Source organism: Lycorma delicatula, chromosome 8 (genome assembly GCF_047948215.1).
Source record: "Lycorma delicatula isolate Av1 chromosome 8, ASM4794821v1, whole genome shotgun sequence".
Classification (NCBI taxonomy): domain Eukaryota; kingdom Metazoa; phylum Arthropoda; class Insecta; order Hemiptera; family Fulgoridae; genus Lycorma; species Lycorma delicatula.
The window spans coordinates 42,722,154-42,749,678 of NC_134462.1; the positions used below are offsets into that span (position 1 = coordinate 42,722,154).

The window sequence follows — 27,525 nt, forward strand, 5'->3', positions numbered from 1 at the left end:
TTCACATAAGCTACAAATAACTCATCTCATCCTCTAAATCAATATCTAACGATGGTGTCCTAGAGGTAAAAAAAAAGAAAAAAAAAGCATCGTAATGTACCGATCACTAGCAGAAAATCACGATTCGTTGGTATCAATTTCTAGAGTTAAATTTCTAATTTAACTTTCGTTATATCAATTTTCATCATTCAAAAAAGAAAAAACAATTTTACACAAGAGGTAATCAATTTTGGATATTAAATAATCCTATTCCAAGACGCCGCCCACCAGGAGGGCCTGGCTGTGAAGCCCGGCGAAGCCAGGATGAGCAGCTAGTTATATGAATGAAGTAATCACAAAATAGATAAACAAATTGGAAGACGTTACCGAAAATTTTTGAGCACAAATTTATGAATACGTTAATCAGAGATGCAGAAAATTGATAATTAATTTTTATTGTTATTTTTAAATATTATTAATGAATAATATTGATTCAGTAAAAGAAACACTTTAATACTTTAATGGTCTTTTTAGTTGTGAAATCATCAGTTGAATATACTCTACTTTTTATCACCAAAAAATTTAACCTTCAATTAATCCTCGCACACGTAAAAAATATTTTTTATATCTAATAAAAAATTAGCAGATCTCCATGGCGGAGTGATAGTCTCGGCCTTTCGAGATCTCGGATTCGAATCCCGCTCAGGCATGGAATTTTTCACACACTACAAAATTCTAATTCCATATCTCACACACAAGCTTCAAACTTATGTGATATCATAAGTTTGAAAAACTTATGATATCACAAAAAAATATTTTTTTTGTGATATCATAATTTTTACCCCCCCCCCCACCCGTAAAAAAAAAATTCACCACATAATTTTAACAAAAAAAATATCCTTTTTAAAGTAAATACTATTTTCATTTATATGTACTTTTATAATTTTACAATTTATATTTTACTAGCAATTCATTTATTTGTTAACTTATCAACAAAAGATAAAAAAAACCTCTTGTTCTCATAAAAAAAAATAATAACCACTCAAAACCAATGTTCAGTGTAATAATAAGGTAAGATGTAATGACAAATAAATTACGCAAAATTATTTAATTTAACAATGAAAATGTACTACGAATCTAGAACGAACTTTTTTAACCTTCATTTTCATTTAAAATCAGTGATTTTTATCCGCCAATATCAATAGCACACCGGATTTAATCAAAATGCATTGCAGGCGTCTTATTGATAAACCATCGACAAAGGAACAGGATCTCCCTAAGGCGGATAGCAGCCGATCTCTTAAGATCAACGTATAGTATACTACCTACAGGTCATTGCATTCTTACAGGATCTGACCTACACCATAGATTCAAAATGGTTTTTTTTCTATGAAACACTACAGAACGAAAACCCAAAAATAAGATTACGTAAAAAGAATGAACGATCAGAAAGGACAATCTTCCATCAGAGTTGTACTTCTGTAATACAAAACAAACAGCCCTACCCGAGAAATCTCTAGACGAGTGATTTTCAACCATTTTAGCTCCACGACCGCCAAAAAATAAAAAAAAAATATATGTAATGAATATTTCGAGACCACCTCTCAACCACAACCCGATGAAACTTAATTCAAAGTAGCCGCGTTGAAAGCTACGGTTATGAACATGCATGTATGAAGTGTACAAACAAACATGAGCAATTTACAGATTCCAACGTGATGTGTATGTGGTCCTTAAAATTTGATCTGCTTGCATAATATTCGCTGTGAGAACACGCGTATGATATGTTTGAAAACGTCGTGCTCTCAACAGTATAAAAGAGGCATAAGTGATTGCAAAACGAGTGTCTGGTGCTTTTATTTAAGATTTTAAAAGCGCATTTTCATTGAAAATAATAATGAATGAGGTTTCGGTTTTTTAGTGTGCGGTCAAACAGTGTAGCTGTTTTTCTTTTTTAATTAGATTATTATGCAGAATGGATAAATTTTAAAAAAACTAAGTGAGCCATCCAATGAATCGATTGTAAAAATACAAAATTGTACAATTTTGTGTTTAAAATAAAATACAAAAAATACAAAAAAAATACAAAATTGTACAATTTTGTGTTTTTTTGTACAATTTTTTTTTAAGTAACTTTTAAGTTACTTAAACTATGATTTTACCTCATTAGATGGAAAGCCACATTACGTTATCTGCTGTTAATTCCTCTCCGATGAAAACAAGAAGTCAAAATTAATTCACATTTGGAAAATAAACATCTGAATTATAAAAACAAACCTTAGGAATTTTTCGAAAGAAAATTACTTACTTTGAGAAATCAACAAGCATCTATTTGTAAATCAAGCCACACAGATAAAAGCCATACAATTAAAACATCTTATTTCGTAGCATTATTAGTAGCTAAGATGTCTAAACCCCAAACAATCGCAGAAAACATCCTAGTGTCTGCTGCAATTGATATAATCAGTGTTTTAATAAGCGTGGAAGAAGCAAAATAATTTAAAAAAACTTTCACACATTAACGACAAAGTATCAAGGCGAATCGATGACATGGCCGATGTTCGCGATCAGATTCAGCAAGTGAATTTATTAATATTCAATTTGATGAATCAACAGATGTAAACATTTCTCAGTTCTTAAGTTTTTTAAGATATGAATGCGATAGGAACAGATCAATAAAAAAAAATATGTTGTTTTGCAGAGCAATGCCTGGTCATGAAACAGGATAATATCTTTTTGATGTTTTTTACGAAGAAACTACACCATACACTGGACAAAATGTACTGAACTTTGTAGTGATGGTGCAAAGGCGATAACAGGAAAGAATAGTGGATTTCTATAAAAATTAAAAGATCGTTTTATACAAAGAGCAGAATGGACACACTGTGAAAGAATGGCGTTCCTTCACCGATATATGCTCCTGCCACAAAAAATATGCCGAAAAATCTCAAACAAATTCTTGGTAAAGTTGTAAAAATGGTTAATTTTATTTAAGGTCGACCAATACAGAATAGGCTGTTTTCTAAACTATAAGATGAAATGTGTGAAAAGAAAACATATTTTCCTTTCCATGCAGAAGTCAGATAGTTATCGCAGGGGAAAGTGTTAACCCGGTTATTGGAATTACGGGATGAATTAATAATATTTTTCCAGGATAAGCAAAGACCATTCTCATTGTTTTTACAGAATAATGAATATATGTTGCTGTTGGCTCACTTAGCTGATGTACTTTCGGATTTAAAGGACTTGAATTTAAATTTACAAGGACGTGATAAAAACATTTAATTAAAAACAAAGTTCATGTTTTCATTAAGAAACTTGATATTTAGATTATTCGCCTTCGAAGCAAAATGTTTGATATGTTTCCACTCATTTTCGATTATATAGAGAAAAAAGTTAGATGAATACACTATTATTCACCACAATGCGAATACCATGAAAATGGATTTACGTGAGCTAAAAATTCAGTTGGCAGAGTATTTCCCGGAAGATAAAACTGATTTCTCGAAGAGATGCGTACTGAATCCATGTAGTGAAAATATTATTACCGCTGCTAAATTACCAGATAAGATTCACGACCAGCTTATCGAAATGTCTGTCGATAAAATGTTACAACTACAATTCACATCTAAAGATTTCGATACGTTTTGGCTTGGTCGTCGAAGTGAACATGAAAATTTAATTACAGAAGCACAGAAAATATTAATCCATTTCGCCACATCCTATTTCTGTGAAAGGGGCTTTTTATCTACGGTTGCGCTAAAAACTAAATATAGGAATCACTCGAAAACAATTTGGTTTTGTGTGTTTCTAAGATAGATTCAAGTATGTAGAAACTTTTAAATAAAAAACAAACACAACCATCTCATTAATTTATTTTCTTTACTGTGTATTAACAAATGTAAGTGAAATGTTTATAACACATTTTTTTCTCATAAAAATATTCTATAATTATTTATGTGTAAAGTCTAATTTCGCGACTCCCAGGTTGAGAAACGCGGATACCGGCGTTCTTTGGTGGTTGGGTTTCAATTAATCACACATCTCAAGAATGGTCGACCTGAGACCGTACAAGACTACACTTCATTTACATTCATACATATCATCCTCATTAATTTTCTGAAGTAATACCTCACAGTAATTCCGGAGGCTTAACAGAAAAAGAGAGGTTGAGAAACGCTAACCCACCGAGTTCGTCTAGTGGTTACAACTGGACATCGCAAATCAGCTGATTTCGAAGTCGAAAGTTCTAAGGTTCAAATCCTAGTAAAGGCAGTTACTTTTATTGAGATTTGAATACTAGATCGTGGATATCGGTGTTCTTTGACTGTTGGGTTTCAATTAACTACACATCTCAGGAATGATTGACCTGAGACTGTAAAAGACTACATTTCACTTACATTCATACATATCATCCTCACTCATCCTCTGAAGTAATACACCTAACGGTGGTTCCGGAGACTAAACAGAAAAAGAAAGAAAGGAATTGGTATAGTGGTCAGCATTCTGGCTTTTGGATCACCTGATCTTGGATTCGATTCTTAGCAAGGATCTGAAATTTTCACACACACACATATATATATATATATTTTTTTTAAGTTAAAATACATGTAGAATCATTTTTGAGATAATAACAATAATAGATTTTTTTTTATTAAAAAAAAATTAAATTATCAACTATATATAAAAATTATATTTTCATTCAATTCATTGTTATATGATGTAAAAATAGTAATACTAATAAAACAGATTAAATTAAAGAAATTTAAAAAAATAATCAGTCTCGTTCATTACATAAATACATATAATAAATTACTACTAAAAAATAAATACGAGAATTGCATAAAACACATCTACACTTAAAAAAAAAAATACAGAAGAAAGTAGGAAATAATATTCATATATTTGCAAGTAACAGTTACAAGAGAATATATACGTGCGGCAATGCGCATAAAGCAATTAGAATTCAAAGAAATAATCGTTGACTACTTGAACTCAACCACTTAGAAAAAGAAACCACAAAATAAATAAAAATTTAACAATGACGCTATTATATTCTATCAATAAAATTCTTATATGATAAAAAAATTATATATATTGTACATAATAGTTAACAATAAATTTTTAAATAAGTGGAATTCAGCTTTATTAATACGGCAGATATCTAATCAGCTATAGCTGAAATAATATAGGTTGGGCGATCGTAATTACTGGCCAAATGTAACTCCATCAAAAACTCTGTTGTAAAGCAAAATGAAACATCAGATCGTGTTAAAGGATATGTCGTATCTCAATCATCTTTTCAGCATACATTCTTTTTTGATATCATTCTTTATTTGTTACTTTCAGTATGAAATTTACATAGCTGTGTGAACATTCTTCCAAAACTATAGATTTAATATTTGTCATCCTCAGCCGATCTGTGTTTTATTCTTAATACAACTAAAATATTTTTCTTTTAATTTACCAAAATAATTTATAAAGAATAGCAGAAAATATAAAATAAGTAATAAAACAAAAATTGAAAAATTAAATGTATTTAAATATATGTAATGGAATGCATGTATTTTAAACATATTTTAAATTAGAAAAAATTAGGTTAAAATAGATGTAAGGAAGACTATAAAGAGAGTAAATAAAATATATTAACCGATAATCAACACAGATTAAGAGGGATGAATAAATAATAGATGTAATAACTCTAATAAATGAAAAGAAAGCTTTCTTATATTCTTTTCCTCAATTTTAAATAAGATACTAAATTAATTAACAACAATTTGAAAACAGAAATTGTTTAAATTTCATTATAAGTTTTCTTTTTTTACATATGTAGCGTATGCTTATGTATTAGTGATTAATTATTAATGAATAATATTAATTGTAGAAAATATATGAGATAAGTAAAACAATTCCGTTAAAAATTTACGTTTCGAAAGATTTATAAATAAAATTAATATTCACTAATATCAGGCTAAAAATCATTCACTGAATTTAAATAACGAATTCTACATTCTTTTGACCGAAATCTCCGCTTAGAAAAAGATAAAATTTAAATAAACATCTAAGAACCAAATTAGGTATAGTGTATGTAAGGTATATTACACGAATAGTAAAATAAATTTTTTAAAGAAAAATTGAGAGCGGTTGAAAAGTTTAAAAATGTGGTAGCGAAAAGCAATGATAAAGGTTTAGTGCAAGAAGTGTAGGAATGAAGACGTGCTAAAAAAAAGTAGTAAACAGGACGTTGTTACACGAAATAAATTTAAGGAAAAAGAACTGGACAGGACATAATTTAAAAGGAAAAAGAAAGATCAAGTAACTGATGACGTGAAGGAAGGTAGCGATGAGAACTTAAAAGAAGAGGGTACAAGAAAAGATTCAATAGATGAGAAGATGATGTCGACAATTTTTTCCATTGATCAACTGTTATTGAATTATTTATTGAACGCTGTAAAGTTTACTGCTTTCCTTGCCTCACCGACCTTTCAAGTACGATCTATTAATATAATGTAACAAAATATTGGCCGATTTATATCTTATTTCTTCAATAAAAACCTTTGTTCTAAGTCAAAAAAACTTATATGAACTGTTGTAACTGTGCACCGCTACAAATTCTTAAAATGTACAACTTTTAAAAGTTTAGCATGTAAGTAATTAAACAATAAACGATTAAAACAATGTTTCTCGTTTGTTTCAGTACCTTCGTTCTGTACAGAAACCTAACCTACAATTTTTAAAAACTAAAAATATCCTAAAAATCAAATCCTTAACGACTTTTTATTAACTTGCACCATTTACTCCTGTTGAATTTATACAACTGATGTATTGTAATTTGGTAGTAGTTAAGTAATAAGAAGATGGGGGACGAAACGTGGCGCCAGGGAGGCAGTCTCTACGCGTAGGGTGTTTTGACCAGCCCACTTTCAAGAGTGGGGAGGGTCGAGACTCTCCGATGATGGAATTCTCAAGGTATGAGTGGGACGCGAAGCGAAGGATGTGCGAAATGTACATCTGGAGCTGGTAGTGTAACTCCTCAGCGGAGGGGCATATCGGCTACCCGGAAGAGGGAGTCGGTGTGTCTCGTTGAAGTTGAGAAAACCCCGTTGGGAAAGCCCCTTCTGGGGCTTTCCCAACGGGGCAAGCTAGGGCGGGTAGAGACTGCTGCCATGAAACTCCGAGGTGACTGTGTTTTGCTTAACAGCAAGTACCGGTTGCCTTGGGGATGTTTAATAAGTATATATATATAAAAAAAAAGTTAAGTAATAAGAGTTCTTTCAAACTGAACGAAAAATCTGACAGAGTATGTTGGCGAAGTTGATTTTTTTTTTTTTAATTTTTCAAGCATCATTTGTTTTCAACAGTTTATGACAAATCGACATGGGACGCTACACGCCTCAACAACGTTAACAAATCATAAACTTTTATAATCGAAATATGGAATCAATTACAATCACGTTTCGTTCACTTCAAGATATTTATGGTGCGCATAGTTGGCCAAATAAAATCACAGTTCATCGTTTGGGTAAAAAATTCGAAGAGAATTTTTCTCTGCTTATTGTTTAAACACCAATTCACAAAAGAAATGCGAAGAGAATATTTCTTCTGTACAAGTGATCGTGAAAATCGAAATTTATCGGTTTCACATCGTTCACAAGAATTGGGTCCTTTCTTCAACAAGAACATACCGAATTTTGCATGAAGATCTTGATCTGAACCAATAGCAAATTCAACTAACTCAAGAATTAAAGCTACGGAAACGTTCTTACCGTAGACGATTTGCTGATTGATTCTAAGAGCAGCTCGAAATGGATCCAAATTTTTATAAAAAAAATAATAAAATCACCTTTTTAGATGAGGTCCATTTTTGGCTTGGTAACCAAGCATGACTGTGGTACTTGGGATGATCCCAATCCAAAAATGATTCAACAGCGATCTTACATCCGAAAAAAATCACTGTTTGGTGTGGATTAAGTGGTGTGTTTGGTGGCACAACATTTAGGCAATTTTTTTTTTCGAAAATAAGCAAAGCTATGTTGTTACAATAAATGGTGAACGCTACCGAGATATCATTTGTATTTTTTTGTTTCCAAATTTGGAAAATTTTAATTTGAATGAGACATGGTTTCAACAGGATGGTGGCACATGCCACACAGCTACTCGAATAACTCAGTTACCGAGTCAAAAGTGGTGATTCGATAATTTCACGAAATAGTAATGTTCGTGAAAACGTTAGTAAGATATATTAGTAAGATCGTGTGATTTGACTCCCTTAGACTTTTTACTATCGGGTTATGTTAAATGGCAAATCTATAGCAACAAACCATTAACGACTGATGACTTTAAAGCAAATATTTTACGAATTATTGGTGTAACTTAAGCTGATTTGTGCGAATGAGTAACGCGAAATTTTGTTAATAGACTTGGCTAGGTTAAGCCAGCCGTGGAGATCACTGAATGATACTGTTTTTCGAATATAATGTAATGTTATAAGCCTCAAAACAAACAAATTTAGGTTGATATTACACATAAGTTTTGTTTTATTGCAATTTTACTTTTTGCGCTGAAAATGAGAGACCCTGTACATCTTAAAATGTAATTCGAATATCTTGAATTACAATATTTCCAATTATTAAGAAAAAACTTTAATCTTTATCACTTTTAAACTATCTTTAATGTATTATCACTTCTCGCCGTTATACAACTTTTAAAATATTCCCACACTGACGCCTCACTTTGAAAAAAAAATTCGCCTTATTTTTAAAGAAAAATTATACCCAGTAAGTTAAACCTACCAAAATTTATTTTTTAAAAATTAAAAAATCTTTATTTTTTAGGGCGAGTGCTATTTTGAATTTATTTTTTGAAAAACATTTTAAATTGCAATATTTTCAAAAGAAAATTCCATAATACGTAGCAACGCATCATTGCTACTGCAATTAAATTAAGCAACATTTTCAAAATCACTTAATTTTTTTTTAAATCTAACCACATTACAGATGTATAATCTTTTTAATTTTTCCATAAGAAACAAACTATTGAAGAAAATCCTATAATTGTAGTTTAACTGTTCCAGAAATACAGAAAAGAACTACATTAAAATATATAAAAACAAGTTTTCTAACCCCAATTTTTCTTTTTTTTTCTGGACTCAGTGGACCATAAAAATTAAAAACGTTTGAAAAAATCTGATGATTTCAGGTAAGAGCTTATCATTTTGATGCTTTGCCATGGAAACACATCCATAATCCAATACGATCAGATTTAAATTTCAATACAACTACGAGAGACTAAGCGATTAATAAAAGGTCAAGCAATTTTACATTAATAATGGTTGTACATTAATAATGAATGAACTCGTACAGATAACAATGAACTGTTATTGAAAGTTTTTATTTAAAAATATATTATTCAGCGATCTACTTCTTTGATCTCGTCCTTGCCTTTTTACAGAATGTTTTGCAATACTGACACTCACGACGTCCCAAATTCCTGATTATATTTATCCATCTCCTTTTTGAAGCTGGATCATAGTTACGGTGCAAGAAATATACCGTTAATAAAATATTATCAAATATTCATATTAAATTATTGTTAAGTTTTTCTAACATGGCACCGTTGGTAAAATAAATTATTATGTATAATATAAACTGGTTATCAATATATTATTCGTTTCTCTCAAGCGCTTTCGGCTATTCTGCCATCTTTAGGTGGGATTTTAATTTATGATTGAAATATATAGTAGTATAAAACTCACATATTTAAATTATAAATGTAACAATTGATTGTCATTTTGTAAAAGTTAAAGTTTTAAGTCAAAGTAACTAGGTCCGTATTGTAATAGTATGACAATTGTTATGTTTTAAATAAAATATAATACTATTAAAATACGGATGTAGTTACTTTGACTTAAGATTTAACTTTTACAAAATGACGATCGACTGTTACGTATTTCAATATGTGAGTTTTATACTATTATATATTTCAACAATAAATTATAATCCCTCCTGAAGATGGCAGAATAGCCAAAAGCGCTTGAAGGAAACGAATAATATATTGATAACCAGTTTATATTATACATAATAAATTATTATTGGTACGAAACACTAATTCCAATTAAAGTATAATAGTTGGTCTAAGATTCAGGCCAACAACTGCGAAACACTGTCGTTTATTCAATCCTAATTTTATTTTTACTTAAAACAATATAGATAAAATATTAAAAATTGATACCTTAATTACAACCAGTATATGGAAAGAGCGAAAGAGGAAAGTTTAAACTAACTTGCCTTCAACTAACACACAAAAACTGTTACAAAAAAGAAAAAAAAACATTTGAATTACACTTTAAATAAATGAAACGTAAAATAATTTTATATATAAAATAAGAAAGTTTATGGATCTGTCTTTTGCTTGCAACAGCATCACGCGAGAACCAACCGACCGACTGCTTTCAAATATTCAGGATACATTCATGTTACCCCAGAGGTTTTCAACCACAGTTTGAGGCCCTAGCCCCCTTAGGGGTTAAGATATTACAGGTATTCATTAAATAAACAAAAATTAATCTTTTTAATTCATTATATTTCTGTCACCAAGGGAACAGAGATATAATGAAGTAAAACGATCATTTTTTTTCTTTAATGAGTATCTATGAAATAAAAGGGATACAAAAAACTGAAACTTTTAAAGTGAGAAGTGACAGCACTACTTTATGCAAAGGCAACCTTGCCACTCAGTCATCATGGAGCAGTGGAAGGGTCAACAGCGTGCTTTCAGCAAAAAAATGTTTTACAAAACCAATGATAGTTTGAAAGATGCACATTGGCAGTTCCAACGGCAGTACAATTTGGAGCGTGTTCCATCAAAACACGCGATAAAAACGTGGATTAAAAACTTTGGAGAGACCAGGTCGGATCTAGAAAAGAAACGGACGACCAAGAAGCAAGTCCTCGTATACCAGACAATAATGAGGCTGTACGCGTTTCAGTCGTTCAAAGACCACGGCGTTCAATTCGTAAAATAGTAGCTGTGGTCGAATTCTCAGAAGAGAGTGTTCGCCGAAATCTTCATTTCGCTTTAATTTCTGTCAAAAAATTATAGCAAACATTAACGAGGACAACGAATTTCTGGACAAGCTGTGGAAGTCAAATGAGGCATATTTTCATGTCACAGGTTACGTGAACAATCAGAACTATCGTTACTTGATAGACAGCAACCCCGATGAAATTTATTAACGCCCTTCAGCACGTAAGAGTAAGATGTGCAGATTCGTCACGTGGGTCATCGGACCATAGTTTTTCGAACATGAAAAGCGGATCACGACGACTGTCACTTGAGATCCGGTATGTTCACATACTGTAATTTTTGTTACACCTGCATTGAACAATATTCCACACCAGCACGAAGCCTGGTTTCAACAGGATGATGCGACGTCGCACACTGCAAGGCAATCAATGGCAGTTGTGCGATAATTATTTGGTAACCGTATTTGAAGATTCGGTGACATTCCCTGGTTCGCAAGATCACCGGAGATGTCAGTTTGTGATTTTTCTTGTAGGAATACCTTAAGAATGTGGTCTATAAGAGTACATGGGTTTGTTGGACTTATAATATTATAATACTTGTAATATTTAATAGTATAATATTATACTTATAATATTTACAACATTAATAATGACAACAATCGTAGTATTTCTGTTATCAGAAAACAAACCGACCATTCGCTACTTGCGCAGTAGACTACGGCGGTCCAATTATGGCTACTTATATGGTACTGTTAAACATAATCAAACTTAAGATAAGAGGATAGATGATAAAGTAGACTCAGAAGAAAATAATGAAGCAATAATAAATCCAACAAACCCATGTTCAAAATATACATACTATGGAGTACGATTATCTCCTCTCGGACCACAGGGAACATTTGAATACCCTCCAGCTTGTAACAGTGCACGAAGAGATCGTGAATTTTCGGTGGTTGCAGCAGCATGAAGTATACAATCCCATGAAAACTGGCTATTAATATGAGCCAAATGATCACCTCTCAATAAATCTTCTAGTAATTCGGCATTGTCCCATAAAGCTGCCTGATGCAGTAATTCTCCAGGAAAGTCTTCTTCTTCAGTCGTTGAAAGATCCATCAATATTAACGAACCATAAAAACTTTTAAAACCATTTAATGAAACTTCATTTTAGCTTTCTACACAACTGTAGTGTGGTATTTTGAATCATGATATTACAAATTATCACTTCAATAAGCAAGTTTACTTATACTCCAATTTAATTAATTACGTTTTTGAATCAATTCAACTTACTTAAGAGACAAATAAAACACAATAAATAACACACAAACAAGATTTCGGCGTAAGCTTTCTATTATTTCCTTAAAATTGCTTGTTATGATTTAAGGTAAAGCGTTCGTTAAAAGCTTCAACTGAATTGTTATAACGCTGTCCTTTTGTTTCGTTTTCTGTTTTCATTTGCGTGTTTGAAATGAATGCATTAATATTTTCTAAAAGTTGTCTGGAATTAAGAAATTCGATAAAGTCTTTAAATGTAGGAAACCTTTGATTTGACAACTTTTCCTTCCATAATCTTGAGGTATTGTAGTCCAATTTTGATGTCAGAAAGTGGACGACAATGCTACATCCCACCTGAGATGTAACAGCGAGCAATGGGAAACCTCAACGGTAGATTGGCAAAGTTCATACGTAGAGGAGGACGCCATCTACCTGACGTAATTTTCAAAAAATGATAATGTATTTTTTGGTAATTTGATTATATTTTTTACAGTAACGTTTCTGTCAATAGATTTTTTGCTGCGTTTTTCAAAAAATTTTTTTTTGTGTCACCGTGGTATTTAACATTCATACAAATATGAAAAAGAACGTGTTAGGGATCCAGAGGGCTCCGCCCCCTGACAGCCTAATTTATAAATAAAACTAATGATAATTCAACAATAAGACAAAAATCAGTAAAGAGAAAATGAGTGATGAAATATCTAAATAACAAAAAAAGTAACTCTTTACGACCTTTTATTTTTAAATATGAAAATAAAACCAGTATAATAGAATTTAAACCAATAATAATAATAACAATAATATACATCCAAATCAACGCCTACATCTAGATAAAATAACTGAAAACCATAAACTCTTGATAACAAAAGAATAGTGAAATGCAACTAAAACAATGGAGGACGATAATTTAGGCTACTAAAAGAGATATTCTACGTTTATCTTTTAGTCATTTGCTATAACAAGCAGGTTTATTTACACAACCCTAGATAATACAACCTCTTTTACTATGCAAGATAACTGTCATTTTATTCTATTTATGTTTACGACTGAAAGTATCCTAAAACAATAAATTTATTTTGAGTAGAAAAGAAACTCTTAATATATATATATTTTTTTTTGCTTGATGATATTGTCACACAAGCTTGAAGCTTGTGCGTGGTATATGGAAATGGAATTTTGTAGCGTATGAAAAATGCCATGCCTGACTGGAATTCGAACCCGGGACCTCCGTATGAAAGGCCGAGACGCTACCACTCGCGCAACAGGCCGGAAAATTGGTTTTAAAGAATTTAAATTTAAAATAATTATTTATAAAAATTAAATTATTCATACTAGAATATAAGAAAATTAATTATAGAATAATTTTCGATAGTTATAAATAATTTAGTTCATAATTTTAGTTACAGGATTAAAATTCACAAGATAACATGATAAACTGCAGTTAGTTAAACTTTGAGACCCAATTAACGAAAATTTATTACTAATAATTAGAACAAGACTAGTTATGAACAATATTATTGTAAAATGTAATTGGGCTCCCAAATGGTAGTTAGTCAATAATCATACACAAAATTTACGCTACAGAATTATTAAATCGGTTTAATTTTGTAATTAATAATCGTTAGTCGACTAGCGATTTTAATATTTTACGTTACTAAATGAGCATGAATCAGATCAGAGAGGTTCTGGGTACAATCTGTCATCATTACGCATATTCCAGAATTTTACTGAAAAAGAAGCACACATCAAATGTGGTTCTAGCAATTACAAAAATATTCTTTATGGTAGTGAAACACCAATAGCAGAGAGTTTTATAGTGTACTTAGCAAAAGAAAGGATCGCTGAGGAGATCTAGAACCCAGCTTGGATTTCTCTTGTATTATGTTTTTGTTAATGTTTTGTTTTATAAATTATGCTTTTGTTGTTGTTTTTACTCTTTGTTTTGTTTCATTGTTAGTTTTGTTATTGTTCCTTGTAATATTTTTATGTTTCGTGTTGTATGTTAAACTCACTTTTACCTTCTACGGGTAGGTGGTTTAGATCAGTCCTTTCAGTTTTACTTAAGACTCGGTAAGATGTGTTTTATTTTTGAGTTCATTAAATAGTAATACACCGATGGGAATGTCGCTCGTGGCATTCACATCGGTGGCATCCTGGCCGAGACGGACTGAAATATATCAAAAGCCGATGTTTCGAAGATGACTTCCGGTAGAGCCCATAAGGGCTAAGAATGGAGAGGGTGGTGGAGGGTAACGTCCCCTACGAGGTTCAGGATATTACAGTAGTAGTTTTTTTAAAAATAGAGGGTTGACAAAGGACGAAATAAAAGATATATCGAATTTAACTGAGGAATTTATGGCAGAATATTAATCGTAAGAAACTAGGTTTGTACGCCGAAAATTAAGACATTCAGATTTAGTTAATTTCGTAATGGAGAAGCACATAGAAAGTAAAAACTCCAGAGGGAAAACAGAGTGGCATACATAAAACAGATAACTGAAGATGTAAGATGTAGAAATTACGTTGAGTTTAAAAGATAAAGACACATAACAGAACGGATGGAGAATATCATCTAACCATTTCTACAACTGATTATAAAAATTAACTGGGAAAGTATCTTTTTCATCCAATCCGAGGCATCTCTTGAATTTGCCAATAAGTAGACTGCTCTCTGAGGGGTATAAAATATATGTTAAAAGCATAAGAATGAAAAAAATATTAGTGGATTCATTAATTATAGAAGAACAATGTGAATTCTCCAAAGGTCGCTCCTGTACTGATAATATTTTTATACTACAGCAGTTAACTGAAAAAAGACGAGTTTCTACAAACCCACTTCGCATTCGTGGATTTTTGCAAGGCCTTTTACCGTGTCGACAGAACAAAATTATGGGAAGTTATGAAGGAGAAAGGTATATCACAACATCTTATCCTCGTTATTCAGATTTTGTGTAGGGAAGTGATTATTGATGAAAGAAGATATATTAATGTGAATAGAGGGGTTAGACAAGGCTTCAGTTTGTCACCGATACTCTTTAATTTGTATATTCAATTCTTTAACTGTAGGATGAAAAAGACAAACAACTTTTGGGTTATGCAAGTTAGAAATAATTGCTTTACAAATTCCCTTTTGTTTGCTGATGATTTGGCTGAGTTAAGTCAATCAGAAGACGAACTCCAGTTGTTTGTGAACAAATTTACGAAGATAGCTGGAAAATACAACTGTAAGGATTCCGCCACAAAAACTAAAGTCATAGCTTTTTTTGGCGACGAACCTGTTCGATCTAAATTAGTCATAAAAGATCAGATTTTGTAACAAGTAACACATTTTAATTAATTAGGATGTGGCATTTCTTATTTAAAGTCTTCTTTCTTATTTAAAAATAATGATATAAGATTCGTAGATTTCTATAAGTTTTTGGAACAGGTATAAGAAATTAAAAAACTAAAGCTCGCATTGATACCATTATGAAGTTTTATAATACATTAACATTGTCCACTCTTCTTAATGGGAGTGTGAAACCTGGACAATGTCAAAAAAAAAAAACATGTTCAGATAGCTGGAACAAGATTTTTAAGGAGAGTGGATGGAGTGACTAGGTTGCACAGATATAGGAATGAAAGAATTAGGGACCAACTCCAACTGATGGTTGCCAATGGAACAATTAAATAGCACAGAGACTGGCTGGTTCATGTCCAGAGAATGAAAGATAATATATTACCTTTTACTTCTACTTTTTCCTGTTTAGCCTCCGGTAATTACCTTTCAGATAATACTTCAGAGGATGAATGAGGATGATGTGTATGAGTGTAAGTGAAGTGTAGTCTTGTACAGTCTCAGTTCGACCATTCCTGAGATATATGGTTAATTGAAACCCAACCACCAAAGAACACCGGTGTTCACGATCTAGTATTCAAATCCGTGTAAAAATAACCGTCTTTACTAGGACTAAACGCTGGAACTCTCGAATTCCAAATCAGCTGATTTGGGAAGACGGTGGGTCAAATATAGTATATTACCTAAACATAATGAATTAAAGTTCACAAAAAAATACACAAAAGTTCACAAATAAGGTCTAATAAAAAGGTCTAGGTCATAAATTTCACAAATTGGTCTAATGTATTGGATTACATTAAGAGGAAAACGAAAGATTGGAAGACCGAGGTTACGATGGGCGGAACAGGTCTAGAACCTAATCCTTGGCGGAAAATGATGATCTTTTTTGTGAATTAGGAACAGAAGAACTGGCAGATAGAATCTTTTTACGCTAATTACAAATAAAAATAGTAATTGAAACATGCGACATTTTAATGAAAGATAAATAAACAACATTATAAGTGCCCAAAAAAATTACAATTAAATTTTTTTCAAGAAATCTATCAATTTACCGTGTTAACCGTAAAAATAGATGCATGTAAAATATTAAAGGAATTGGTCATACGACGAGGATGTTGAACACATTATCTACTTAGAAAAAGATAGCTTAAATACGAAGCAGTAAACAATTTATGTACGTTATAGATACATAAAACCTCCTTACTTGCAACCACATCCCCTCACCGCTCACTCACACACACAGTGGAAGAGAGGTAGAAAGAGTCTTAAAGATAAAATGCAGTAAATCAAATTAATAACAGCAGAACTATTAACAAAAAGAAAGAAGCAAATCTCTGATAATCCGATTAAATATTACGTTTATCTCAACGTTAGTCTACAAGACAACTCCACTGGATGGTGACACTTCAAGCTACTAATAACACCTCACTGTATACCCCTATTGTCTTCCATATAATTGATTGCCAACGAACTGAAACGTGCGGCTAGCCTGTTTCGTAACGATACTGGCAACTAAAACACCGCTATATTATTTCCTTTTCCGTACCGAAAACATATTTTCTATGTTCCTTTCACTTGAAAATATAAGAATATAACTGTCATTGCTATTACACATTATCAAGTCAGAAATTTTCGTAAAACTATCACGAAGAAATTGAATCGATAAAAACCAAAATTACAATTACGTAAGGGTGAATCACAATAATGCTGTGATAATTTTAAAATTAACTCTCTTCACAAGAAGCCATTGTCTTCCTCATTCCACAATAATTCGAATCACATTTTATAATTCGAAAATTTTTAAATTTGTAAGGTACTGTATGTATTCTGTTTACAGACATCTCAATTATGGATCAAACGGTCATCAAATATTAATATCAATTGTATTTACTGTTAAGCTAAAACTATCGTAAAACTAAAATTTAAATGAAAATAATAAGTTAAAAGGAGAATGCCGTAACTGGTTATAGTCAAATAAAATCGGGGATTATTATACGAAAACAAAGTAACAAATGCCAATTTAATAATCAAAGAACGATTTATGTTCGACGGCCATTCACAAGCGGCGAGAGCCGCACTGTCTGACCGTGTGAGAGTTCCTTGATGTGGTTGCTTTGTTCAACTGATATCAGTAGTTTGCCTAACGGAAAAGACTCCTAACGCGCTGCTGTAAGAAGCTAGCCGAGAGATATGGCTGGCTACCAGCCAGATTAAGGCTCCAAGCGCTGTAATGGTGGACAGGCACTTGCTGGCATCAGCGGCCGAGGGGTGGCAGCGAATTGCTGTCTTTGACAAAATAAATTTAATTATTGATAGTCATACATGTTTTAATAGTTGACGGGGTGCGCCTACCCATTTTAGTGATATATGACAAGTGGACGGTGGGACACGCAAGCGAGTGGTGGATGGTACCACGCTTTTAGGTTAGCTCTAGGAGCTAGTTAGGACACTGGTCGCTAAACTGTTTCGAGGCTCAGTAGCCGTTTGTGGCACAGACATTTGGTCTTATGCTTTAGAGCGACCAAATGAGGTGGTGGCGGGAGAAATACCAAGCAGACCAATTATGTTCGAGGGTGGGGCAAGTCTTAGTTATGGATTCTCAAAGAATACGTTCACCTTTAAGTCCATCCAACTAGTCAGACATTAAACGTATATATAAATAAAATAAAATTTATTAAAGAACATTTCCTGACTGACTCATCAACCCATCAAAGACTACTGGAGATAAATTGATGAAAATTTGTCACTTATAGTTTCGTGTCCTATATTGATCAAACTGTTGCTCTGAAGAAATTACAATACACTGAAATTTTTTTATTAATTAAACAGGCTTTAAATTTTATTTATCATTATTAATCTCACAAGCATGAAATTAATGGACACGGCAAAATCCAAGGGGCAGAGCTCTCTGGCTAGACGGGAAGAGTGAGCGAAGCAGGCCATGACCGGCTAATTATCTCCTGGCCGCGACGGGAAACGCAAGTAACCGAACAGCGCGGACGAAGCCGCGACGGGTGTGCTGGTACATATACAATGTGACTGATTCATATTCGACTTCCAGCAAAACTACTTAAGATAAACTGATGAAAATTTGTTTTCACGTTCTTCTTAGTGCAACTAAAAGGGATTTATTGAAATTTCGAGTTTAAAGGATTGAATGGAGTAACAATTAAATTTATTTTATTTTTATTTTTTTAATTTCTCGGTAAGAAATGAAGGTATCAACTTGATTTTTGTTGTGTGTAATCTTCGTGTGAATATCTAAAAACTAATTTATAGATTTTCGAAATTCGACTATGAAAAGGATGAAGAAAGTAAAAAACAAACTTCGAACAATGATTGCAAATTTTTCCTTTTCCGACTATATCTAAACTAGATTGGGGCTTGCAAGTACTCTTCAGATAAATATCTAATAACCATTTTGGGTGTTTTATGATTTTCGTTTTTTTAAAGGGTATGACGGTGTACCGCGCGGCGACTCAACCAAAACAGCCACTGATATTGTTAATGTATGTACAAAGTGACTGGGTGTACCTGTCTCCCGTTAATAAACCGGATAAAACACTATAAAACTTTTTTTAACTTATTTAAACTTTTTTTTTTAAATAAAAAAATTTAAAAAAATAATAAAATGACAAACGAAGTACGGTCACCTCCTAGTGCTATTATCAGATATAGCGAAAAACCGGGCGAAATACATTTTTACCAGTACGAAGAACGGGTAACCAGGTGTAACTACTATTTTTAATATGAGGTCGACTACTTTTTGAAACCCGCATTCTTCAGATCACTCAAAGTTTCAGGTCCTGTACTGACCAAACTATTGTCTGAAGAAATTATAACGCACTGAAAATTTTTCTAAATTGAACAGATTTTAATTTTTACTTATCAATATTATTTTCAGCGAATCGACCCCTGACCAGCTAAACATTTTCTGACTGCGACGGGAAACGCAAGTAACCATATAGCGCAGACGAAGCCGCAACGGGGATGCCATTTCCTTTGAATTGGAATCCCAAAGAAAAAATATACATACATTCTATTTTATAAACCTGCAGTGTATGTGTTTAAAATAGAAATAAGATGAAATGTAGAAATAAGTGATTTCGTTTTCTTTGTGCGAACAGGTCCACGTAAAAACACGGTAACGTAGAGAACTGATAAAAGGAACATAACTAATAAGAAAATTATAACCTTGTCATTTTTGTTTTGGATTTATCTTTTAACTTGGCACATCATACTGTCAATCATTATTTATACAGTAACGAGATATAATATTTTACGTCATGCCAGATTACGTTTAGATTAGAAGGCAGGATATTACAAAATACTGAACGTAAATCGTATGATATTAACTAATGAAAAAATTTTTAACGTAGAAATTTATGTTTCAACATTAAGATTTATGGTAGAAATAAATAAAAGAGTAAAAATCAGTCATAAAAAAGTATCTGTGTTAAATAAATAAAAACGTATTTAGAGGTCATGTGGACAAACAGGAATATATTATAGCTAACATATTTAAATAGTAGTAATCAAACAGGCGTAACGAGGAATGAATGTCCTGTACATCAGGGACATACGGGAGTAGGCTATCGGCTTTATTCAAAAAGGCAGGATACGAGGTGGGCGTTGAGGGATCTAGAAGACATGAGGTATCCCTCACAACATTATCATAAAGACATCGCCTACATATGATTATTATTAACGGTAGTAATAATTATTATTTATTAAAGAAATTATTTATGAGGTAACTAATTATAGAAAATTATCATATTAATTACAATAAAATAAGATGCATAAAATATTATAATTACAACAGCTTACGAGAAAATTAATAATATAAATAATTAACAAATTAATGAATGATTAACAAATAAATTATTTAACAACACCTTGCAGCACAATACTCACATATGTTAATTAATAACATTACATTATGTGTTTGATCAATTATTATTTCTTTACTCGAACGTTTTATGAAAACTATTAAGGAAACCACTTGCAACATATTTAAAATATATTTCAAAAATTGTAAAATATACTGGTAATGTATTTATACCTCAAAAAGGAAATTACTTACCGAAAACGATTGGGTAAATGAAACCATAACGGCTTCTCAGGTGACAGAACAGATGTATCCATATACACATATTGTTAATCGCGTGGATAAAATTCCATAAATGATAACGATAGTAATTTTACTGTCTATACTGAGAAATTTCTGACATTTTTGTTTGATGACATATTCTCATAGAATTATCAAATCGATTTTTTTTTGCGACGAAATCAAATCGCACTTCTTTGAAGAATTTGACAATTCATTTTGTAGATAACAGCGATTCAATGATTGTTGAACATTTTTTAAAGGTTATGCATGAATGGGCAAATTTCATAGTAAGACCTATCTATACAGAGTGTCCTGGGAGTTGTTGCACCAACTTATGACACTGATTTGGAACATCAAAATAAATAAAAAAGTGTGGACAAATTCCCTTTCTCGCTTCATTTTTCCCCATCCACCACTTTGTTTTTCAATTAAAAAAAAAAAATCCCTTTCCGCAAACTGGAAGACGGAGGTAGAATTCACCGGTGCTAAGTAGGGGAAAAAAATTTCCATCTTTAAGTTAAGAAAAACTTCAAATTTACTCAATACGACAATGGTTGCGTGTGAAAAAAAGTTTCACAAGTTTAGCACAAGACCCAACGACCACTTTAAACCGATTCGATACATTGCCTATTAAGGAAGGGATGATTTTTTTGTCTTTGAAACCCCATTTTGTCCACCCCCTAGGCCAGTGGTTGGTGAATCAAAAAACTTTACTTAGATAAGTTTTAGGCCCTTATCCAAAGAATAGTAGGAACTTTAAACGAATTTGATATTTTATTTAATAAGAAAGTTATAGTGATATTTTGTTTTTTCAAAAAAGCCTCCCATTTCCATCCCCATGGTCCGATTTTGCTCATTAACGAACTAGACCGAGATTTTGGATCGCTAAATTTTATGTATCAATTTGAAAGTGATTGGCACAAAATTACGGCAGTTATCGCATCCACAAGAAACTGATATATATATATAAACTTTTGAGCTGACGGTGGTTTTGGAATCTGGGGGATGTGAAACTAGAAGATATGTCGAAATTTTCCAGAAGTCGAATCATGTTACCCATTACAATAGGTAGCTCTCTTATGAAATTTGTCTAATTTATACCTTACAGGATAGAGATATTTTAATGAAATTTGATGTGCATGCACCCAATAACGCATCTTCTAAAATATAAATAAATTAAAAACTTTACCTTTAAAAATTCCAATGTAGCAGCCATTTAAATTTATTAATCATTCGTAACTCTAATAATGGTTTACATAAAACTCTAAGAATTGGGAAAAGTTTCATAGTAATTAAAATAACGTAGCCTACATTAACAATTAAATAAACAATAAGACTACAATAAGGAGATTAAAGTAACACAAAAGCTATTTACAGATGGGTGCGGTTCGCACTCTCAATACGTAAATTAGTATTGTTATAACCCTTATCAAATAATTTGGTAATACGTAAATTACAGATATTAAGATAGACTTTTTTTTATAAAAATTACCAATACGTTCTACCATATCATTGAGAGGGGGGAAATAAAAATGTATACACAGAACAACAATTTCTCACCGGATACTTAAAAACGTATCCCAACTTACAAATTATTACCCTATACAAAAAATACATTTAAAGCAAGATTTTTTTAAAAATTTAAGTGAGATATTTAGGCAATGTAACATTCAAAAATGTTGCATTAATATTTTTTTTAACAATATTCCACTAAAAATCTAACCTTTCTTAGTCTTAAGAGCTCTTCACCCACGTCTTCAGTCTGATTATTTCCTTTAACTTCCTCTCTCTTTAAACTTTCCTGAAAAAAAAAAATATATAATTTATACATATATACACAACTGCAATCAATCATTGTACTATACAATATACATAACACATTTATATGTATAGGTGCCGCAAAAAATCATGAATCTTGGACTACGACGGCTAATACGGTGTCTGTTATCCAAACTAAAAGCATTCAGTTTAGTTTTCGTGCGCAGAAGCAAACTGCTTTCATGTCAATACAAGTTATTATTTTACGTTACTGGATGATATTTTGAATATTTTTTAATTATGGTGTTATATTTTATGAATAAAATTAAGTATTTTACCAAAAACAGAAAAGTTATGGTATATTCTTCAATGTTATAAAAATGTATGTCTATTCTCAACAAGTATTATAATTACGTCAACAGACAAAATTCTTGTTTCGTTATAAGTTGCGATTAGAGAAATCAAATGAAAGTGGAATATTTCTTAAAATGGACAGAAGAGATGTTAATTCCAAACTTTCCCGATAATTCTGAGGCAATTTCTGACAATTCACCCTATTACAATATCATTTTAGAAAAATCACCAATTTCCAATTCAAAAAAAGAAAATATGATATAATTTCAGAATTATTCTGTTCCTCATTCTTCCTCGATGCTGAAACCACAGCTGCTCCGCGAGGGCGAGCATGAGATAGGCAAGATGCTGTCCAAGGGTTGTTCTCAGGGCAGCAAATGTTATAATAGTAAAAACTTTCAGTATTTAATCGTTTTACATATACGCTTTTTGTAAATATTTCATTATTTTTTTAAAAATACGAAACTGCACACTTTTAAACAAAGAAAGAATTATTAAAACGGAAACAAAAGTTTCTAAGTTCTCTTCTTTTTTTTTCTCCAAATAATTTAGCAACGTTATATAAACTTCTAATTCGTTTATTCTCGTACATTAAATTTTTACAGTTTTATGTTTTTAAATTAAAAAAAATAGTGGTGATTTTTTATTTATAAAAAATAGTTAGATAGGAGCTGTGTTATTTAAAGCTTGCAAAATATAAAATATAGTCCTTTAATAGTTTATATCTGCTTTAATTTTTAAAAACATAAAGATTTTACCGCTGACTGTAAATTTTATAATAAAACATACATTTTTTAGAAATATATTATTTCTACTTTTATACATATATGTATTTTTACAAGTATATTACTTCCATATCCAGCTAAAAAACTCCTGATTAGGTTAAGCGTTGAACAGGAAATGACTACAACATAGATCTTCGTTAAAATTGTTGTTCCATAATACACAATGTGCCGCAATACGCTGTATGTGTATTTAAATTTAGGGAAACGGAAAAAACTTGGCTTGACCTAATAGACTTTTTGTGCAGCCATCGAACATGAAAAAAGTCTTCCAGATCGGCCCACAAGGACTTTCTTGAAAAAATCATACCTGGGATACGCATGATCTACAAGTCCTAGAATTCTCAGCGAAAAATTAACAAATATTTGACCGACCCATCCGCAGGATTCCAAAATGGAGAAGAAAAAAATGATCAAGGATAAAGAAAGGAGATGAATAATAAGAAAGAATGGTCTAAACGAGGAGGAACTGCAACATCAGATAATGCAACCTCAACTGGAGGAAGATTTAAGGCGTCCGCTTCTACCACAAAATCTTTGGTATCATATCCCAGACAAAATCGTTAATCAAAGGGCATTATCGATCAATAATTTAAAATTGAACTCGTAAACACGCAAAAAGCAACTAAAAAACTTATTTCTCACCAGAAATTAACAAATCATTCCGAAAGATAGAGGATTCCTATAAGAATAAATCTAAAGATCTCCAGAATTATAAAATAGTTGATGGAAGTACTCAACATAACTATTAAATATTCACCAAGACCTTCACAAGAAACGCAAGTAGTAAGCGTAATAATAACAGTTTACCAAGTTTTTTTGTTTAATCTTAAACATGCCAACCTTAACCCACCGGGGGTTAGTCTAACGGTGAACGCGTGTTCCCAAATCAGCTGATTTGGAATTCGAGATTTGCTAGCGTTCAAGTCCTAGTAAAGGCAATTACTTTTATACGGATTTGAATAATAGATCGTGGATACCGGTGTTCTTTGGTGGTTGGGTTTCAATTAACCACACATTTCAGGAATGGTCGAACTGAGACTGCACAAGAACAACACTTCATTTAGACTCATACATATCATCCTCTGAAGTAATACCTGAACGGTAATTCCCGGAGGCTAAACAGGAAAAAGGAAAGGACATGCCATATCTAAAAGACTGCATTTAAATGAAACTCGATCGCCAGAGTACTTCGGTAACATCGGTACACAACAATAATAAAATTTATTACAAGTGCCTTGACCGGGCATCCTGCAGGACGAGTTCGAACAGAATTTATGAATATACGTCAGTCGTCTAAAAAGAGATTAACCAGTAATATTATTCTATAATATACAATAGTTAACATCCTGAATAACGTTTTCTTGACTATGGTATACAAGCAATTAAATTGAATGATTACGAAAAAAATAATTATTGAAAAAATAAAAGTTATATACATTTAGATATTCGACTAATGATTCGTAATATAATAATGACAACTATATAATCCCATCTGAGTAGTCGGTAGTATAACGTAAATAAGAAAGCGTAACTTCAGCTATAGTAAGAATCTAATTTTGCAGCACGCATAACATCTAACTATCGCAATGAAAAAATTACATGTAGCTTCCAAAGAAACTTAATATGAGAAAAAAGAAATTGATAGTTGGATAATTCAGTACAAGAATGTTTAAAAAAACAATTTTAATGAAGAAACAAAAAAGTATACAAACAATGGTATAAAAAATGGGAGTATACTTAATTAAAATTACGGATTTATCAAACACACGCATCATTCAATCCATAGTATGAAAACAATGCACCGCAAACTAAATACGTGATGAAATACGTCAAAAAAAAAAAAAAAAAACAATAAATAAAAATATACTTTAAACATACAGGATAAGAAACATTAAAATAAGAAATTTCTTAATTACGCGTAACACCATCAGCAAAACTGAACAAAGGATTCGAGTTCCTTAATATGTATTTAGCAAACAAATAGATAATTTTAATCAGATATCTTGTTCATTAAATCTTAAATCTCGTAAAAAACGAATTAAACCTTTAACCATTCTGTTATAAAGAAAAAGTTATAAATAAAAGTACACTTTCATATTCTACCATATTTTAAAAACGCAGATAACGAGGTGCCATTAAATCACGACCTCGTAACTGCATGTTGTAATATAAATACATAATAAAAAAAATTTCATAGAAAACATACGTAATACTTGATATTATTCTGCATAATTTAATACTCTTGATTATAAAGAAAACTTGATAAACATGAGAAAATAAACGTAATGCAACTATCTTAATAAGGAAAAAATTGTCGTTATTAAAGAAATGTCTTAACTTCACCTATAAGCCTATAAAATTATTTTTTTTACATTTGAAAAATAACCATATTCTTTAAGATTTTAATTAGTTACATTTATTTTCGAAATTTTAATTAAAACCGAAGAATTTTTTCAGTGTAAAATCAATTTTTTTTTATATTTAACCAAATTATCTATATATCGTTACAAAATTCGATGCATCTCATTAACAACTAGGAAAATTTTGAAAAGTCGATATGAATTTACTGTTAATTTTTTTTCAGAGATTTTCATTTAACCCTAAAAATATTTTCAATAGGAAATTAATTTTTGAATACCCGATAAAAACGTTAACCGATCGTTAAGAAATATTACACCGCATTATCTCATTAAACATTCGTTTGATTTTTTAGAAATTAGATAAGTAAATTCTTAAACAATTTACCAAGTTTTTATCACCTTTGTTTTAACTTCTTAAACATAAGAATATTTTTATATTATCCACTTTTGAGTTGTGATTAATTTGCCATTTACAACAAATAACTGTAGTTTTCTTTAATAAAATTGAGATAAGATTCGATATTTATCTTATTTTTACTTCCTTGTATGAAGTAAAGAAATTATTGTGATCGCGAAAAATTTCGGTTTTCAGATTTCAACGGAAATATCCAGTATCTATCTATCTATATATATATATATATTTTTTATACCCAGAAGTAACGAAGCAGCTTTAACAGTTTAATCGGTATATTTGTCCGGATACACAAAGCTTTACAACTCGTGGCTGGATCAACGGATTTCAATGAAGTTTTTTTTTAAAATAAATAAATAAATAAAAACGCTTTCTGCAACAAATACATTAATATACATTATTAAGTTTGCGTTTTAGAAAGCTGAGAAATAACAAATTAAGATAATCTTTTTTTTGTTATTTGCAATAAAAGGTGATAAATACAAGGAAGTAAAAATAATAATAAAGCATGTTTATATCTCTATTTCTAATTCACTTTTACCGTTAATCGATTTCCATTGATACGTCATTTATGAAAACATTTTTCACATATAATTCATTTTTCTATACTGCTACAGATCATTATAGTAAATAATACAAATTATAAATAGTGGTTTGTAAATTATATCTTTTTCATATTTAACATAACATTTTAAAGTAAAAATACTTTACGGAAGAACCGTACTTAAACTTATTCAGTTATTCTGAATAAATATAAAGAAATAAGGAAGGGGAGAAAAGGGAACTGATTCTAGAGCTTGAAATAAGGAAAAAGAGTTCATACATATGTTCGAAAACGCTTTATTATCTCGTTACAGCTAGGGGAAAAAATTCGCCCGGATTTCAGTTTCCCCGGTGAAATGAGGTCAAACTGAAATTTTTAAGTTATTATATAAGAGGCTTGATCGTTTCTTATTTTATTGGCCTGAAAACGAATAAAACAAGTACCATAACTGAATCCGTAGTTTTCATGATATCCAATGTAAAACAGAAAAATTCGGTGACGAAAATTACGTTTTTTTAGGTTTGAAGTACAATAAATTTGTTAATCCTTAAATACTAGTGTAGGTGAAAATACACCGGTGAAGTTTT

At 31.3% G+C, this 27,525-nt stretch overlaps 1 protein-coding gene across 3 annotated transcripts in view; it reads right to left on the reverse strand.

Annotated features, from left to right (window-relative positions):
- LOC142329158 (uncharacterized) overlaps positions 1–27,525 on the reverse strand; it is a 539,826-nt gene that overhangs the window by 459,326 nt on the left and 52,975 nt on the right. For all 3 annotated transcript variants that reach the window (XM_075373509.1, XM_075373508.1, XM_075373510.1), the window contains exon 2: positions 22,449–22,526. In XM_075373509.1, the coding sequence (XP_075229624.1) occupies positions 22,449–22,526 (78 nt within the window). The remainder of the gene's footprint in view (positions 1–22,448; positions 22,527–27,525) is intronic.